The sequence below is a fragment of the Sciurus carolinensis genome, chromosome 3 (assembly GCF_902686445.1).
Source record: "Sciurus carolinensis chromosome 3, mSciCar1.2, whole genome shotgun sequence".
In the NCBI taxonomy this organism is placed as follows: domain Eukaryota; kingdom Metazoa; phylum Chordata; class Mammalia; order Rodentia; family Sciuridae; genus Sciurus; species Sciurus carolinensis.
In genome coordinates this window covers 180,442,538-180,461,490 of record NC_062215.1, presented here as the reverse complement: position 1 = coordinate 180,461,490, position 18,953 = coordinate 180,442,538, and the positions used below count along the sequence as shown (strand labels likewise).

The 18,953-nt window shown below is 54.8% G+C and overlaps 1 protein-coding gene across 1 annotated transcript in view; it reads right to left on the bottom strand.

Moving 5' to 3' along the window:
* Positions 1–689: 689 nt before the first annotated feature.
* Ramp1 (receptor activity modifying protein 1) overlaps positions 690–18,953 on the bottom strand; it is a 41,889-nt gene continuing 23,625 nt past the window's right edge. Inside the window, exon 3 of the mRNA XM_047547236.1 lies at positions 690–1,240. Coding sequence (XP_047403192.1) covers positions 985–1,240 — 256 coding nt within the window. The 3' untranslated portion in view covers positions 690–984. The remainder of the gene's footprint in view (positions 1,241–18,953) is intronic.

Below are 18,953 nucleotides of genomic sequence, written 5' to 3'. Positions count from 1 at the left end.
GGGCCAATTTCACTTCCAAGCTGAACTCCCCAGCTCCCTTGCTGGTTGTGGATTCTTAGACTTCCAACCAACTTTTTTCCCCCTATGATTTCCATAATAAAGCTGGGGAGAAGAGCCTTTTCTTCAACTCAGGACACAAGTAAAGCTAGTCAATCCTATTGTTCAAATTAAAACTCTTACTGCTTTCCCAGGTCTCCTGGTGTGGCCAGTGGGTGGGGCGTTCAAGGTGAGGACAGGGGCTGGGAGGGCACCCTTCATCTATCCTGCATGTTGGGGTTTCTTGGGGAATTTTATTTGAAAAAAGGATCCCTTGGGTAACTCAGACAAGAACGCCAACTCTTCCTCTTCTGTGAAGTGGGGATGGAGACAGGCCTTGCCTCGGGCGGCTCTGAGCAGCTCCTGAACACGGGCTCAGCGCGGTCCTGGAGCATGCAGACCCTAGTGTGGCTCTTGTTGTTGGATTTATTATTTCCAAATGCTAAAAGCAGGGGCCGTGTGGCAGGGGGGCATCTTCAATGTACACATGGCACTGTCCCCACCACCGGAGCGTCACTGGCACCTCACTGTGGGAGGCCCTGGAGATCCCACCTGTCAGAGAAGAAGGCATCTGCAGGGAGCGACTTGTGTTCCTCCACCTTCTCATCCCAGGGAGAGATCACTTCTGCCAAGAAATAAGGACACCTCCCCAGTTCAGAACAGCCTTTTAATCAGAAGCTACACATGTCTGCAAACACACCTAGGTGGCGGGCAGCCTGCTGCAGGCTGGGACACGGTGGTGGCTACGAGCATGCCGGGACCCACATGGGCACTTCCCAGAGACAAGTTAGTCTCATCCCCGCTCCCCAGGGGCTGGAGGTTAATGCCAAGCAGGACTTCTCTCAAGTCCTCGAGCGCTCTCGGCTAGGGGGTCTAGGGCTGCGTGGGAGTCAGCTGCGGGCTGTGTCCCTACCAGCCTCCCCACACTTGGCAGGCAGCCCGGGCCGCCTACACGATGCCCTCTGTGCGCTTGCTCCTCCAGACCACCAGTGCCGTCACCAGCAGGGTCACCATGATGGGGACCACGATGAAGGGGCAGAGGATGCCGCTGGATGGGTCCTGCACAGCCCTGCCCGAGAGGGCGCAGATGCTGAAGTAGTGCCGGTGGACTGTGACGAAGAACCTGTCCACCTCCGTGTTGGGCCAGAAGCAGCCCAGCTTCTCGGCCACGTTCCTGGTGCAGTCAGTGAGCTCCCCATAGCTCCTGTGGAGGCAAAAGGAGGCCATCAGTGGACCTGGCAGTGGCCCTGGCTTTAGGAGGTGAGGGTCCTGGACAGCTCCAGTGGGTACTCGGAAATTCCCTACATCAGCAGACTGCTGGGCACACCACCAGAGGAGCCCAGCTGCCCGCTGGGGCTTGGGGCCGTGAGATGGGAACTAAGCCCCTGGGCTCTGTGATATGCCAGGGCTCGTTCACATCCCTGACATCACCACCTGCCACGGTCCCTGCTGAGCTGCTCACCCACATGCTGCAGTGACGGTGGACACTGAGCTGGTCTCTTCCTGCCAGGATCTGGAGTACCTACAGGGGTTTGAGGCCCGTGGTGCACTGAAGGTAACAATAGCAACAAAATCCCAAACCCAGCATGGCTCCAGGGGGAATGGACTTAAAACCCACACTACTGGTCTGCCAGAAGAGATGTGCCCATCTCCAGGTTCCAGTGCTACCTACCCGTCTCTTCTGTTCCACACGAGTGCTCAGCATTCAACTGAAGATTACTCAGTATTTTGTTCAGCAAAGAACAATCAACATGTTATCAAGGGAAAAAACAATCAATAGAACCAGGCTTGGAGGTGACCCAGGGTGAAGTGTCAGATGATGCTGTGGTTTGGATTCAATTTTCCCCTAAGGGCCACTGACCTGGTCCCCAGTGTGTTGATGTTGGAGAAAGTGTGGACCTTTGGGAGGTGGAGCCTGGCAGGAGGTCCATAGGACATGGAGGGCTGTCCTCAGATTGAGTGAGGTGGTTCTCACCAGGTGGTGGCTACAGAAGCCTGCTCCACCCAGTCTAGTCTTTAGCTTCCTGTCTGGGGATGGGATCCCTGCACCTGCATGTGCTCCTGTGGTTGCCACTTGCCATAAGGCCCTTATCAGAGCCCACACCATGCTGTTTGGACTTTCAGCCTCCAAAATATGAGCTAAATAAACCTCTTTTCTTCATGAGTAACCTGACTCAGGTGTTTCATTATAGTGATGACAACAGACTAATCTCGGAAAGGAATTTAAGATGATTACTATGCTAAAGGGTCTAACAGAAAAGGTAGACAGTATACATGAATGGGTGGAAAATTTTAGCAGAGATGGAAACTCTAAGACAAGTAAAAGGAAATTGCTAGAAACAGAAAGCATGATGTCAGAGATAATTCCTTTATGGGTTCATCAACAGAAGGAGTCAGTGGAATTGAAGATGGGTTGCAAATTACCCAAATGGAAACACAGATAAAAAGGGGTGGAAACCACAGCAGAGCATCCATGAACTTTGGTAACCTGACTCCACCATATATGATGCCAACTCTAACTGCAGTTCAGTCCCAGAGGGAGGAGACAGAACGGAGCACAAGAAATATTTGGTGAGATAACAGGAAAGCCAGATGACATCATTAAAAAGTTGGGGGTGAGGGCAGCCCAGAATTCTATACCCAGCAAAAATACCTTCCAAATAGGAGGTTTTCAGAAGAAAAGAAACTGAGAGAGTTCATTGCCAGGAATGTTAAAGAAAACTCAGAACTCAGTCAAAAGAACGTAACACGAAGAGTTCTGGGTTCATCCAAAGAAGTGAAGGGCTCTGGAAATGGCAAACATGGAAGATAAGTACAAGTCACTTTTTCTGATTTTGAACCTACAAAGTGTGTGAATGGGGCACGGCCATAAAGCTGACGTGAGGAGACCCCGGAGAGCTTTAAGAGGCTGTGTGGGGAAAGTGGGGGCCCTCTACTAGCCCGTCAGGCAGCCTCTGAACTGCTGGGCCTTTCTCAGCCCCGCCACCTCCTATGGCACCCCTGGTGCACAGGGCCTCCCTCAGCCCGTGAGCACCATGTGGAGGAAGGGACTGGGCAGCCAGCGGGGTGTATGAGCCCCATCCCCACGGCTCGCTGGCACTGGGGTGCGTGGTCTTTCCAAGCGAGCACGGACTCATGCGTCAAGTAGAAAACAGAAGTGGGAGAAGCCACAGAAGTTGTGACAGGTTGGGTCTCGTGAGGAAGCAACGACTCGGTGTGGGCCCAAGGCCTGAGCACACAAGCTCATGCTGGGCAGGGGCTGCTGCTGGGAGCCCAAGTCCACCTGGGAGCTGGCTGTGGGTCTGCAGCAGGGCCTCACGGGGCTCACACTGGTTTGAAGGACTGTCCTCTACCCCTACCTGGGATCTACCAAACCCACAGGCAGTTTCTGGTGACATGACTGAGAACACTCTCCGCTCTGTGGCCTGAGGAGTGGAGCCGAGACATCTTCAGAAGGAGGTGGCAGCTCTGGGATGGCTACCTGAACAGGAAGCAGCCCTGACTCAGGAAGCCACCCAGCCACAGGCTCCACAGGGAGCCATGCTGAGGCTGAGCGTGGCAGGCTGTTCTGGCACCAGGCACCTTCTCCTCCATGGGTTGCTCTTGAGTGAAGTCACCCACAGCTAAAAATATCTCCAATGTGCGGGTGACTGCCCACTTCATCCTGTTTATTTATACAAAAGTGACAGCTGAGACTTTCAGTAACTGTTGTGAGCTCTGTCAGTAAGGATGAGATGAAAGAATTCCTCCCGGAGGGCGGGCATTCTGCTCAAAAGAACACAGTGCTGACTGAAGACCCAAAATAGTCATGAGAAATACTCTGGCTTTAACTCTCTAAATTTTCAGTTCTCATGTAACTGAATAATTATCCTTTTTTGGCTAGGATTGTTATTCTGGGCCACTAAGCAAATCCAGCTTGGAATGTTCCTGAATTCTATGGTGGGAGTTTCCCAAATCTTCAGATCCCAAGCCAAGTCTCCAGAGCCTTGATTTATGGCTGAGGACTTGTTGACAAGACCGGTACCCATGATGCCCACAGGTGAGCCATCTGCTCTGGAGAAACCCAAGGCTGCAGTTGTGCCCCATCATCTCCCACTGGCCCTAGTGCAGAGTGTGTAGGCCTGGGCCCTGCTGCCCACAGCCTGGGTTCAAGTCCCAGCTCCACCTCTCATCCTGAGTGACTCTGGGACCTCATCTCACCTGTTCACACCTTGGTCTGCTTACATTAAGAGACAGGCCTGGGCGGTTCACAGCCTGGGATCCACCTCCAGGTGACCCGGTGGGGGCTGGCCGAGGAGCCTGTCAGAATGCCAGCTAACTCTGGGGTTTGGATGGCGGGGGGAGGAACTGCGAAACAGGGAGGCCCGTGAGGCGGGGCTGGATCTCCCTTCTGGAAACACAAATGGCTAATAACCATCTGAAAAAAATATTTAGCTCTGTTAATAAGAAAAAAGTGAAAAAGCAAACATCTGCATGGTGCTCCTCTCGAAAATGAGAGGTGTGGTGTTCGAGGCAGCCCCTGGGGGAAGGAAGTGGCATTTTCTCGGACCAGCAACTGGGCGAGATGCATTAACCTCCATATCATGGGTACTTTTTGACCCAGCGACTCCGTTCCTGGGAATTATCCTGAGAGAAAAATTTGAAATGTAGACACAAGTAATGGAAGAAGGTGTTCTCTGAAGGTGCATACTTATGCAGAACTGCAAACAAGGAAGTGGCCAAAGCAGTAGGAGGCTCTATCATGCAGCTACTAAGACCATATTTAGGAAGAAATTTCAGATGTGGGCAAATATTTACGTTATGATGCTGAACAAAAGCAGCAGCTAATTAGACCCAATTACACAAGCACACGATGGCCCTGTGGGAGGAGGGACCTGCCCTTGGGTGTACCTCGCACCCCAGGGTGACAGTGATGTGCAGGAGTGTTGTTCTCTTAGCCAAGCTGTCTGCAGTAAGCAGACATTGTTTTTCACATTTTTATGGGTGAATTACAGCTGTACATGTGGATGGGATTCACTATTTCATACTCACACATGCACACAACGTGACCCTGCCTTTGGCCAATGTCACTCCCAGCACTTCCCCTCTTCCTCGCCCTCCCGCCCCTTGGTCCCTTTCCTCTACTGTTCTCCCTTTGATTTTTAGGAGATCCACCCCACCTTTCTTTTCTTTTTTCCTCTATAGCTTCTGCATATGAGATAAAACATATGAGTTTGACTTATTTTGCTTAACATGATGGTCTCTAGTTCATCCATCTTCTTGCAAATGCCATGATTTCATTTTTCTTTATGGTTGAGTAAAATTCCACATATACCAGGTTTTCTTTATCCATTGATCTGTTGATGGACACCTAGGCTGGTTCATAGTTTGGCTATGGTTAATTGTGTTGCTATAGACATGGGTGTGCATGTATCACTGCAGTATGATGACTTTAATTCTTTAGAGTAAATACTGAGGAGGGGTATAGCTGGGTTACAGGGTGGTTCCATGCCTTGTCTTTTTTTTTGCGGGGGGACAGGAGGATGGTACTGGCGATTGAACTCATGGGCACTGGAACACTGAGCCACAGCCACAGCCCTATTTTATGTTTTTTATTTGGAGACAGGGTCTCACTGAGTTGCTTAGCACCTCACTTTTGCTGAGACTGGCTTTGAACTCGAGATCCCCCTGCCTCAACCGCCCAAGCCACTGGGATTTCAGATGTGGGCCACTGCACCTGGTCATTATTGATGGGTATTCTTGATGGCTGCCATTCTGATTGGTGTGAGATTAAATCTCAGTGTAGTTTTGATCTGCATTTCCTTAATCGCTAACAAGCATAGATTATTTTTATAATTCTATAAAGAGCTTATTTGAGGAAGAAGGACACAGAAAACGATGAGGTCGCCACCTGTGAAGCACGTGCTTCACTTCTGTGACAGCAGGAGGCAGTGGTGGCACGGGAGGCGGCCCCCTCCTTTCCTGCTTACCAGAGGTCCCTGAGGTCTCAGTGACCTCCTGCCACTGGGAAGTGCCCTTGGCAGGATGCTGCGGGACAGGGACAGCCCTGCAGGGTGAGCCTCCAACAGCAGCCGGGCACCCCAGCCGTCAGGGCCACCAGATGGCGTCACTCCCTGGGCGCCTGGCCTCCTCCTTGCCCTGGTCCCTTCCTCCTCCTGCTGCCCAGCTCCCTGCTAGCTCCAAGCCTTCTCCCTAGGCCCCTGCTGCTGCGGGTTCCTTCCCTCTTTGTCCTGGGCTGTGACATCCACTATGAGGGACCCCCCAGCCCCCAGCTGGAGCCTTGGCCACTGCAGACCCAGGCCCAGAAGCCCTGTCCATCCCAATGATCTCGGCAGCACTTTCCCCAGGGGCTGCTCCCCTGCTGGGGGCCCATCACTGTGCTGTCTTCATCTGCACCGAGTGGGGAGGCTGGCATCTCGTGCCCACTGCGCGGCGGGCTCAGCCTGCTCCCGCTTTCCACCTTCTCTGCGCCCGCTCCGCAGTGCTTCTGCCGCCCCTGCTGGGTGGAAAGGCCGTCTCCACCGCAGTGGCTCCTCTCACTGCCACACTCCACCGCAGGGCGGGCCCTGGTCCTGCCTGGGGACTCTCCACCTTGTCTTCACCAGGCCAGCTCTGCTCATCCCTCCCACATGACTGTCCTCTAAAAGGTTTTCCTGAAGTTCCATCGATGTAAAGTGGGTTGTCCTGCTCGGTGCCTGACCTTGACTCACTCACTCACTCACTGCTGGTCTCGGCAACCAGACAGAAGGCACCTCAGGGAGGGAGAGTGGGAGGCAGGAACCCCCTGGAGCCTTTCCCAGCAGCCACCTCAGAGGCGCGGTGAAACCAAGGCCAGAAGCACCTGCTGGCAGGCCTGGCAGAGCGAGCAGGAGCAGGGACGGCCGTCGTCCTCCCAGCAGATGGCACGAGCCAGTGCGGAAAGCAAAGTGGCACACAGGGACAGTCACCCTGAGAAAGGCCTCATGAGAGCTCTAACGTGCAGCAGCCGACGGCTGAGAGTCCACAGCGCAGAGTCTGGACTCCGTGGGGTGCCTGACCATACCCAAGGCCAAGGTCAAAAGTCACATAAAATGAATGCAGAACATAGTGAATGAGCCCAGTTAGTCCAGTGTTGAAGGTTCTGTTCCGCAGAGAATCAGCACTCTTCAAAAGTCCCCGGATCCCTTCCCACTGCAGAAGACACAAGTCAATATTCTTTGATGACAATGTTAAAAACTAAAAAATTAGCAAGAAAAGGATGAATTAAAAAAAAAAAAATAGAGCTGGGCATGGTGGCGCACCTGTCATCCGAGCAGCGTGGGAGGCTGAGGCAGGAGGAGCACAAGTTCAAAGCCAGCCTCAGCAACACAGTGAGGCCTTAAGCAACTCAGTGAGGCCCTGTCTCAAATTTAAAAATTAAAAGGGCTGGGAATGTGGCTCCGTGGTAGAGTGCCCCTGGGTTCAAGTCAAAAACAACAACAACAAAACAACAATAAACCTTTCAGTGGAGCAAATAATTTAAGTACATTAATAAATATTAAAAACGAATAAGCATTGACACATTAAAAACAATAAGATGTGTAAACAAATTCTAAGACTGATTCTTTAGAAAAATGTCTACAATCAAATAAGTTTCTGGAGCCTAGTCTAGAAAAAAAAAGCAAAGAAAACACCAGTGTCCAACCACATACAGGAGATTTAAAAACCTAAGAGATGAACTGGAGAGAGGGGAGGGTGAAAACCGGAAAGTCTCAGTGAATCGGGAAAGTACAAGCATCAGATATTGACTTAAAAAGTAGAAGCTCTGAGAAGGAAAGTGAGAAAGGTGATTCAAGAACCACTTTTACCAAAGATGCTGGACCTAGACATGTGCCTCACATTCTTACGATCATAGAAAAAGACGCCAAGCTTCCCAGGTCACTCTCAGAGGTTCACAGCCTACCCTAAGCTCGTAGGCCGGCGTGCCACAGGCTGGCGCCCGTGTACACACAGAGCAGATGGCCTCTGCTTCCACTTATAAATAGACACCCAAGTCCCCTCAGCCCAGCTCATTGTATCTGGCCACAGAGAACATTCTGAAGAATGGCTCATTTCAGGAACGCCCCAAACCTGTCACTGGAAAACCACGCTTCAGTACATCAGAGGAAAGACACCAGCCCACCATTCAATACTGCTCAGAAGCCATCTGATAAAATTCAGTGTCAATTTCTGATTTAAGAGAACCCACGACCTTGCACACCTGAGGGGCTCCCTCCTCACGGTGGTGAGAATCGCAGACCAACCGCCAGCCTGCACTTGTCACCGGCATTCGAGTGGCGTTTCGTTAAGAATAGGCTTTTTGCGTTTCCAGGTGGCCGGTCTGTTCTCCCTGGTGGTTTCTGTCTTTGCTGTCAGGGCTCCCACCCAAGATTCCAAAAATAGTCACAGCAGGACCTTTAGGAAACGGGGAGCCGCTGGCCGTTTACCAGGCCACTTCCCCACTTGTGGAAGCCACATTGTCACCGGCTGCATGTGCTGGGCATGGAAGACTGCACGGGGCCACCTCCACTTGGGTGACGAAGCCCACGTGGCTGTTTCTCTGGGAGGCTGGCTTCCTGCCTTGCAGGAGGAAGGAACCTGCAACTTTTCTTCTGCCTGATGCTCAGGGACGTAAGAGAACGTCCAGTTAACTGTCGCTTACGACACTGGGTTTCAGCGCACCACCATCAGCCTGGAAAGCATGTGCTGAGCAAGCTCTGTCCTCCTGGGAGTCACACTGAGCAGCGGGGCTCGCAGTGGGAGTGGGGAAAGACAGGCCCTGCAGAAGCACACCCTCCCTGCACCCGACTCAGAGACATCCAGTGGCACCAGGTGTTAGAAGCCCTCTGCACCTGTGCCCACCAGGGGCGCCCGGGCAGTCCACCAACCAGGCAGAGACAGGCTTTGTACATGGCACCACAAGGACTGGGACACCTTGGCAAAGCCATCTTCCCAGGGAGCACAGCGGAGCACCGCTGACACCGCAGTGCTGAGGAATGGCAGCAGGCACGGGGCACCTTACCCTGGCCGCGGCGCTTTGTAACGAGGGAGGGGAGCGGGAGAGAAGGAAAAACAAAACAAGACACAAAAACCTTGTTTGGGTTGAAGGCAGCTGGAGGAAGACAGATGGAAAGGCCCAGGTTCTTCACTGCTGGGCGGTGGACAGTTCCTCCATGACACTCGCACCAGCTCGGGGCGTGGCAGCAGACAGCAGAGGCAGGGTGGTGGGGAGGCCAGCAGACAGCAGAGGCCAGAGGTGGGGAGGCCAGTAGACAGCAGAGGTAGGGCGGTGGGGAGGCCAGCAGACAGCAGAGGCACAGAGGTGGGAGGTCAGCAGACAGCAGAGGCAGGGCGGCGGGAGGCCAGCAGAGAGCAGAGGCACAGAGGTGGGGAGGCCAGCAGACAGCAGAGGCCAGAGGTGGGGAGGCCAGCAGACAGCAGAGGCAGGGCGGTGGGGAGGCCATCAGACAGCAGAGGCCAGAGGTGGGGAGGCCAGTAGACAGCAGAGGCCAGAGGTGGGGAGGCCAGCAGACAGCAGAGGCAGGGTGGCGGGGAGGCCAGCAGACAGCAGAGGCACAGAGGTGGGAAGCTGTGTGAAATGGCCAGCGTGCTGCTCTTGGGAAGATGGATGCAGACACTGGCCCAGAGACTCCGGGACCTCATTCCTGCCATCCTTCCCACTTCGGCAGGGCCTCTGGCTGTAGCCTCCCTCATACCTTCTGCTCTTCAGCTCTCCCAACCTGGCTCTGTGATCCCTGGAACGGGGATCTGGGGTCCAGCAAGCTTAGGAAATGCCACCCATAGGGGTACCCTGCGCTCACAGCATGGGAAAGACCCATGGGTCCCCAGGAGCCCGGTGCTCCTGAAGGCCCTGGACCTCAAGATTTCCCCCAGAGCTGACCCCACCCCTGGACACATGGCGAACCCCCAGGCTGCCCCTGCTCCTCACAGTTGCCTTTTATGCCTGCGCCTGAGGACCTAGTCAGCACGCCCTGCTCCATGTCTCCTTCCCAGGGCACCATGGTGTCCCCCTCCGGTACCTCCTGAGCCGACAGCAGGTGGTGGCAGGGCTGGGTGGGGGCATCCATGGCTCCCTTTCCTCTAGACCCTCCTGCCTGCCACTCTGCAGGCTCCAGTGGGCAGAGCCAGCCTGGCGCCAGGGGCACACAGCTTCTTCGCCTCGTTCTTGGGGCCTGACTCTGCTCAGACACGGGGACACTCCCCTGGCCCAGTCCTCTGGGCCCTCTCAGTGGCCCACCCTGTCCCTCTTCACGTGAACGCAGCTACTTTTGGCTTCCTCCATGTGATGCCCTTTGGGAAGCCAGGGCAGGGCAGCCTCTGTGGTCCCTGCTCGGTCACAGTTACCCAGGTGCTGGCCAGGACGCAGTAGGGCTGGTGAGGATGAGAGAGCATGTGCCGAGACTCCAGGGCCCACCAGAGGGCGCCACTCAGGCCTTTGCTCCCCAAACCTGGGGAGCGAGGGGTGATTGATGATGCTGGATAGAGGAGTCCTGGGGACAGGTGGGGTTTCTGCCTGGACACAGGATCTGTGAGGGAGGGGCAGGCCCCCACATCCCTCAGAAGTGCATCCCACAGCCTGCGCGCTCAGGACTCTGACAGAGTCCCCCACCAGCCCCACACAACCCTGCTCCTTGGTTCCCAGAAGGAGGCACACTTTTGGGCAGAAGGAGGGGACATCAGAGGCAGAGCGCTCACCTCGGCAACGGGACCCCTCCTGGCCAGCTGCATGCTAGCCACGTGGAACGGGGACAGGTGCTCCTTCTCTGGGATGTGAGGCTTGGCCAGGGAGCCGAAGGGGGAAGCCAGCCTCTGCCTCAGCCGGCCAGTCACCTTGGGTCCACCTGGGAAGACAACCTCAGGACCGAGAGGGAGCCGCCCAGCACTGCCCTGAGGTGATGGCCCCCCACCTAGGTGATTGCTGCCGGTGGAGGGGACACAGTTTTTTCTCATCTCTTGGCTATTACCACATTGCCAGGTGGACAGTGTCGGGCTCTGCTGTCACCCTGACCCAGCCTGGCTGCCTAGACTGGGTGCCGCCTGGGCTCCGTGAAGGCCTGGCCCAAACACCTGCTTACCACCAGGGGTGGCTTCCTCAGCCAGGCCAGCCAGCACAGAGAGACCCCTGGCGTGGGGGACAGCAGAAGGGGTGAAAGGAGCAGCCAGGGGCTTCTCAGGGCTTCATGGTGGCAGAGCGTGGAACGGGGTAGATGCCCAGGACCCAGGAGGGAGGCTAGGCCCAGATGAGCCAGTGAACATATGCTGGGCTCCGGGGACAGGACAGGCCTGGTCTCGGCCACCCCAGACTGACGGATATCCTATGATATCCAAGGGCATGTCATGTGGGGAGCCCACTCGGTATGGGGCGCACCTCCTCCTGCCCCTTTGTGGCTTTTCCTCTGAGGACCACACGTTACCTCCCGAAGGGCAGGAGATACTGAGACCTGCTCACACCAGCAGGCCCCTCACGACAGCCCTGCTACAGGGGTGCACTTACCCCCTTACCCACAAGGGAGCCTGCAGAGTGACCTGGGAGGACGCAGAGGGGCACTGCCAAGCAGGACTGCCCCCCCCCCCAGGCAGGTCACCACTTCCCTTGGTTCCAGAGCATCTCCTCCCACTGAGGGGACATCCTGGCACCTTGTCCTCCCTCTCCCCTGGCCCCAGGTCTGGCTCCGTCACCTCCCTCCACCACTTCTGTCTGACAGTTCCAAGCCAGGTAGGCCTCTGGTGCTCTGCCCCCGAGGAGGCAGGTTTCTAAATCCATCCCTAGCTCCATCCCTGGCTCCCGTGCAGCTGGCTCTCCACAGACGTCACTCCAGAGCTGCCAAGGCAGGCTCCCTGCGGAGAGGCTGCCCTGCGAGGTGGGCACAATGCCACCTCTGAGAACAGGCCCAGGCAGGAGCCAGCTCCTGGGGCTGCAGGATGGAGCATGGTTTTAAAATTCAATGGGCATTCGAGCAAAGTCACAGACTGTCCTGTGCTGGCCCAGCATCCAGGCCCAAGAGGGGGCTGCTCCGCGCCCAGCGATCTTGGTCTGAGAACACAGGACTTGGTGGCTGATCACCAAGCTGTGTCCACTGTAGACCAGGCACATGTGACCCCTCTGCCCTTTGTAAAGCCAAGAGATCTCCTGGGACCTCATGGGGATACCAGGTCTAGGGGCTGACAGTCAGCTGAGCCCAGCTGTAGGCTGGGTGGTGGGCTGCAGCTGTACTCAGGCCTGCCTGCGCCCACAGGCTCCCTCACTTCTGACGCGCGACTGTGACATGTGTACAAGTCCCAGGATTAGGCCAGACAGCCGGGATGCTATATTTGGACACCATCGCCCTGGGGACATTGTCCTTGTGAAGCAACACTGGCGGCTGGAAGGGGTTTTTCCCTCCTGTCACCTCGGGCCCAGCGTCAAGCTGGTCTCCCAGAGCCTGGCTCCCTGCTCTCCTTGCCTCCCTGGGGCTGACGGACCCCGGGGATCTCCACAGGGCTTCTGCTCTCTCCTAGTTGGGTCCCCCACACGGGTTGGCCCCACCACAGGTCTCATCAACTCACTGCCCCATCCAGGTGCCCCAGTGCCACCCCTGCCCCTCCTGCTCCAACCCAACCTTGTTTGGGGCTCAGGGACATCACTGAGTGTTGGGGGAAGGGAAGGCCATGGAACATTCTACACCAGGAACACCTGACGCCATGGGGCTCAGGGCCAGCCTTAGCGTCCTCGCTTCAAAGGGGCCGTGGTCTCTGTCTCACAGCCACGGCCTGATGGGATCCTGAGGTCACCCTGCAGCATAGCTCGCACTGCTGGTCTTGCAGTTGACTCCGGTGGCCTCTGTCTCTGGCTGGAAGTCAACAGGGCAGCCAACGCTCAGCCTCTGGTCCCCCCTCAGTAGAGGCAGAGGCCGTGGACGTATGGGACTCAGCACAGGGCCTGGCTCTGGCGAGCTGTCAAAGGGGCTGGGAGTGACCTGGGACAGAAGTGCCAGAAATGAGCAGGTGCCACGAGGACACGAGGGGCACACAAAGGGCCGTCCACTGTGGCCCTGTGCCAGGACAGCAGTCCAGTCAGGGAGCTGGACCACCCCACCCGGGGACAGGGTGTGGCCAGGAGCTGCCAAAGGCCTGAGGACACCTGGGGGCAGGAACCCCCTGGTGCCACTGTCCCTGCTCACTGGAGGAGCCCCTCCGCTCCTGGCGGAGGCCATGCTGGGGGTCACAGGCACAGGGAGAGCTGGGAGAGGCAGAAAGTGACTCGAGGCTAGAGCCACCAGGGCAGGGACTGTGGCTCCTCTGTGCCCCGATGGTTCCCTGTGCTGTCCTCACCCCAGGCCGGAGTCCACACCAACAGGCAGGGCAGGCTTGACCCTGGTCACGGTGGAGGGGCCCGTCCCAGCTGCTGTGGGCAGACCCGAGGAGGATGAGGGGTTTGGCCAGGGTATCCAGAGAGCAGACAGTCCTGTTCTGCTGGGTCCTGGGTGGCCAGCACTGATGGCCTCTGTCTGCCAAGTCCCCAGCAAGTAGCTACTGAGTTCTGAAGCCCCCAGGTACCAAGGTGACCTCAGCTAACGTGTCAAAGGTGAACCACAGTCACACAGGAGTGGGATAGGCCACCCCTGTCCCCAGGACTGGCAGCACCTTCTCTCACCTCCTAAGAACAAGCGGCCATGGGTTCAGACTCTGAATGTGACGGAGCACATCACCCTAGCAAGGAGGAAGCTTCTAGCCATCCCAGGGGCTTCGCCATCCTTCAAAGGCCTCCTGGACACAGGCTTGGGCCACGGTAGCCCCAGTGGATGAGGAAACCTGGCCATCAGTGTGGTGGGACCTGCAGGATCAGAGCCAGCCCTCAGCAGCACTCCCTGGTGGCCCCGGAGCAGGCACCCCCCATGCAGTTGCTGGGCTCCGTGTCCCGTCCTGCTGTTGTCCCTTTTGGGTCCCTGTTTCTGGCCCAGCTCTCCTGTGCCCTGGCTGAGGGCCTGTTTCTAGGCTGCTGCTCACTGTCTTCTCTGGCTCCCAGGGAGGAGCCTGGTGCAGCGCTCCCTCCTCGCAGGCCTGTCCTGGCTCCCAGCCTCTGCGGCCATCCTCCTCACAAGATCCCTGCACGAGCTCCCATCCTCAGCTGCCCCTGCGCCTCCCACATTCTCCCATGTACCCACGCTCCACCCTGGGATGCGGGAGATCTGGCCTTGTGGGAAAGAGGTTAATATGTGCATTAGTCTTGGAGTAAAGGAAATTTAATTCACCACAGTATGATTAGTGTCAATACCCATTGCAACATCCTAACCAGGAAGTGCTTTAGAAAGAATAAAAGGTCAGGGGTAAAATCAGATTATCCAGGGAAAGGATGTTCCATCCGGGTACAGTGTGGGAGACGACGGGATCGAACAAGGTGCAGAGTCATTTCCCAGGTCCCAGGACCCAGGTGGGGAGGTGGGTGCTGGAGGGACCAGAGGCAGAGTCCTGGGCTGGAGGCCTGGTAAGAACATGCAGTCCCACTGAGGACCAGAGCTGGGAACTACGTGCACGCTAAGGACCCCTGGGTTCAATGAAGCCACCATAGCGATGAATTCACATGAACATTGCAAACAGCAAACCACACTGCTGGCAAGCATGTCAGAAAGGAAAGGAGGTCGCATCTTTAAAAGATTTGTCTTTCTATATAAAAATACAAAATCCTAGAGTCACTGTGGTGTGTGGTGTGCACCTGCAGTCGCAGCTGCCTGGACGCTGAAGCAGCAAGATCACATGAGCCTCTGAGTCTGAGATGAACCTGGGCAGCCACACGAGACACCTTCTCAAAAAGCAAAACAAAACCCAGAGACAATGGAGTGCCAGCTCCAGGGGCCCCAGAGAACAAGGCTGCTCCTTGTAGGCTCATTATCCGCTGAGCTGTCACTCACGCACAAGGGCAGCAGAAAGCGCCCACGACATCTGCCTTCTGTGATCGTATCACTCATACGGCTTATTTCTGGGACCTGCTTCAAATAGTGGCTGGAATTTAAAAGACACGTAAAAGGGAAAGACGGTGTTAAAACAACCAGTGACGATGTGCCTCCGCTAACCACCACGTGAAGACGGGTAAACAAAAGGCCCTTCGGAGCCAGATGGTTGCTGGCGAAAGGGTGCAAATGGTGGCCGGGACACACAGTGCACAAAGGAAGACCAGGCTGGACGGAGAGCAGAGGAGGAAGCAGGTTCCAGAACCTGCAATGCGCCGGGTGAGGAGAGGGGCGGAAGGAGCCCCAAGTCCAGAGGCCCCGTTCCCTCACAGAGGGGCCAGTGTCCACTCTGTCAAGAGAGAGACAAATAAGGCCCCAGAACACCTGCTCGGCCGCCCTGCAGCTGGGGAGTGAAGCAGTCTGCGCCTTTTCAATCTCCTTTAGAAGAGAGACCGCCTCGCCGTCTCAGCAACAGGCAAAGAGTCAGTGCAGGAGATAAAAATCAAGAAGACAGCAAGTGGAGTGGCTGAAGACAGAACGAAAAGGACAGATATAATGTGATTTTCACTTTTCAAAGGCTCACCGCTCCACAGACAAAAAAGAAAAAAGCCAGCAAAAAGCTGTGTGCAAGGGAGATAATGGAAATGGATATTCAGGACCATGAAAAAGAGTCAGCCACTGCCAAGCAGGGACGTGCCAGTATTTCAATCTCCACTGAGTCTAATGCTATAAAACACGGCAAAACATGTATGGAAGTACCCGGTAGGAAAATAAGTGATGAAACACGGTTAGAATCGAAGACTCTAGCGCTCCATTATCAAATACAGCAAAGACCCCCGACACAGAAAGGAGCTGAATAACACAACGATTAGAAGTAATGGTTGTTTTGGTGGGAATTAAATAGAACAGAGAATGGCTTTCATTTTGAGCATTCCTTGTGTTCACAAAAGATCACACTAGGTCACAAAGGAGAGTCCACATAAACACGGAAGCCGAAATCATTGGTGCTGCATCCTCTCCCTTGGTCAACAGAACAGATTCAGACTGAACCTGTGAGAACGTGAAGACAGGTAAACAAAAGGCCCTTCGGAGCCAGGTGGTTGCTGGCGAAAGGGTGCAAATGGTGGCCGGGACACACAGTGCACAAAGGAAGACCAGGCTGGACGGAGAGCAGAGGAGGAAGCAGGTTCCAGAACCTGTGACTGTTCCCTGTGTGCACAGGTCTTAAAACTGAACGCAAACTGCACCTGGGAGCCGCTGCGCCTTGCCCGCAAGCCAACAACCCAGAAGCAACGAGCACTCCCGAGGACCCCCTTCCTCTGCCCAGTCCTGGCCCTCTCCCTGCGGCGGTGACTCAGGTTCTAGCAGCGGCCTGTGCCTTCCTTTCCAGAAGGCTTCTCAGAACCTCGCTCTCGGCTCTGCTCTCCAACTTGTTTCCAAGGCCACTCGGCCCTGCTACTGGCGGGTTAGGGATGCTGGTCGGCATCTGGAGGGCTCAGTAAGCTCCATCGCAGAGACATCAGTCTCAGGAGTGTGGGGTGAACAGAGCCCATCAATCTAGGCCAGCCGCCAACTCTTCAAGCAGGGGCTCCCTCTGCTTCCAGGGAAAGGACTCTCCAAAGTGTGGAGCTTCCCAAACTGGCTGCCCAATGACTGGCCATCTCAATGAAAACCTCAGGGGCCTTTCACAGAATTTGGCAACTCATTCTTTTTTAAGAAATCTGAAGTTTTTAATTAAAGCTGAAGATATTTTTTTAAACCCTGTTGTTGAGCCAGTGACTTTTTTTTTTTTTAAATTGTTCTGATGAGTCAGAGAAAGAAATATATTTAAAAACTTTAGTCACCCCCAGCCAGCTCAGAAGCCTCTGCCCTCCCCACTCCCCAGCAAACTGGTCCTTAATTTCTTTTGGGAAACTAGGCAGAAACTATATCAAGGAAAGCAAAACACAATTCAAAATATAATGAAAGTGAAACAACGAAGAGAGTTCTTCTAATCTGTAGAAAATAGGGCCCTGGTGACTTAAGTGGCCTGGTGTGACCCCAAAACATAAGTAAAAATTAATAGAAATACATTCTAACACATATAGGAAGGTAGTATGTGTTCAACTGAGCACAGCAGAATAACGGAGGTAGAAAGAAAATAATATGTACTTCTTAACCAATTTACTTAGCTGTTGGGGCTGCAGCCCAGGGCCTGGGCACACCGAGTGCACACTCCGCCACCGGGCTACATTCTCAGTTGGGAACACATTTTAATTCGTGTCTTGATACGACTGCACACTGTGTTAAGAAGATAACCATTTCAAAACACAGACTAGAACGAAGACAGTGAGCCTGAGGGGCAGGCGGGACTGGACCCACAGCAGCCCACACTCCCGTTAGCTGACCAACTAGTCACAAGTGGAAAGAAACATCAGCAAATAACCAAGGAAACAAGAAGAAAAATATTTAGAACACAAAGGCAAATAGCTAAATTGAAGAGTTTGCAAAAGATTAAAAAACCTCCAGTAGGTACAGGAGAATCTTAGTACCTTCCTGTTCGTTTTGCTGGAGCCTAAAACTGCTTTTGTAGCCTTTATAAAGGAAACAAATAATCAAAAAATCCAACAATTCAAAGGACAAAGAGGAAAGGTCATGGCACTTGGCACTTGGGAAAGAAAAAACAACAAATAAACAAACAAACAAACCTGCAAATAACTGTAGAAAAATGGCTCTTCGGTCCTGAGAGCCAATGGCATTCAAGCCAAGCAAAAGCAGGAATCTCGTTTCTACTGTGAAAAATCCCCTCCCACCCCGGATCCAGCCTGCAGGGAGACAGGCATTTTTTTACACTGCTATGAATTAGACTTCAGGGAAAATTTTAGAAGGGCGACAGGACACAGCCGGCCGAGAAGCACCGAACGCTCAGGCCCGAGCCAAGACTGACTTCTCCCAGACGCAGGCAACGAGCCAATCAGTCAAAGACACACAAGGAGTCAGGATCCGCAGCACCTCGCTGGTCTCACAGTGGCATCTTCATACAGCGACAGCAGCAGGCTGAGAAAGCCCAGGGCATGTCAAGGTGTCACCCTGCTGGGCTGCTGCCCCGGCTCCCCAATGCAGGCAACCCCCTTCCCTGACCCCCCTGGAGGAGTATATTCTTAGGAATGTGGGTGCTCCATTGTTCGCTGGGTCAAGAAGCTGGGAGAAGAGGGGGCTCGGAACAAAGCCCCACCAGCACCTTCAGCTTAAGCACTGGACAGACACTTGGGGAGAAGAGTGCCCTCAAAATATGCACAGGGTCTGGCTGCTGCCATGCCACTTGGTGGCCCTCTCACAGTGGCCTGTGTGAGCCTGGAAGATGTCTACCACTGAATGAGGAGTGGGCAGATCCTGGTCTGGGGGCAGCCGGGTGAAGGTCAGCATCATGAGGGTGCACGGTCACCCCTTCCCGGCCACACAAGCTGTCGCACTGAACAGCTGTCCTCATCTCTCCCAGCACTCCTGCCTCTTCCCCGGCCACGTGGACAGCCCCAGGAGGCTTCTTGGGCAAGGCTACCTGGACCGGGCTTGGTGAAGCACAGGGTGAGCAAGCTTGGCCTCTCTCCGGACACTGTCAGGTCCTGTCTGCATGGCCTGGATGGCTCCGGAACTTTCTGGGCCAAGGGGGGGAGGGTGGTTTTCACAGCAGCATATCCAAGGGGGATGGAAGATGATCTTCATGACCCCTGTCACTGGACACGTTCCACCTGCTTGCCCTTCCGCTCATGACCGGAATCTGCTTAGTGTCATCCCATGACTGACCTTTTACATTCTGCCACGGCCTGGTTTCATTCCCAATCTAAGAAAATTCCTGAACAGGGAAGTTAATCACCTGACAGAAAAAGACGTCACGGTCGGTGGGCTCCGTGCCCCTGCCTGGGGCTCATCACTGCAGTGGTCTGTGCTCTACCCCAAGAGACTCAGAGCACTTGGGATAAAGGGGAGCTGAGG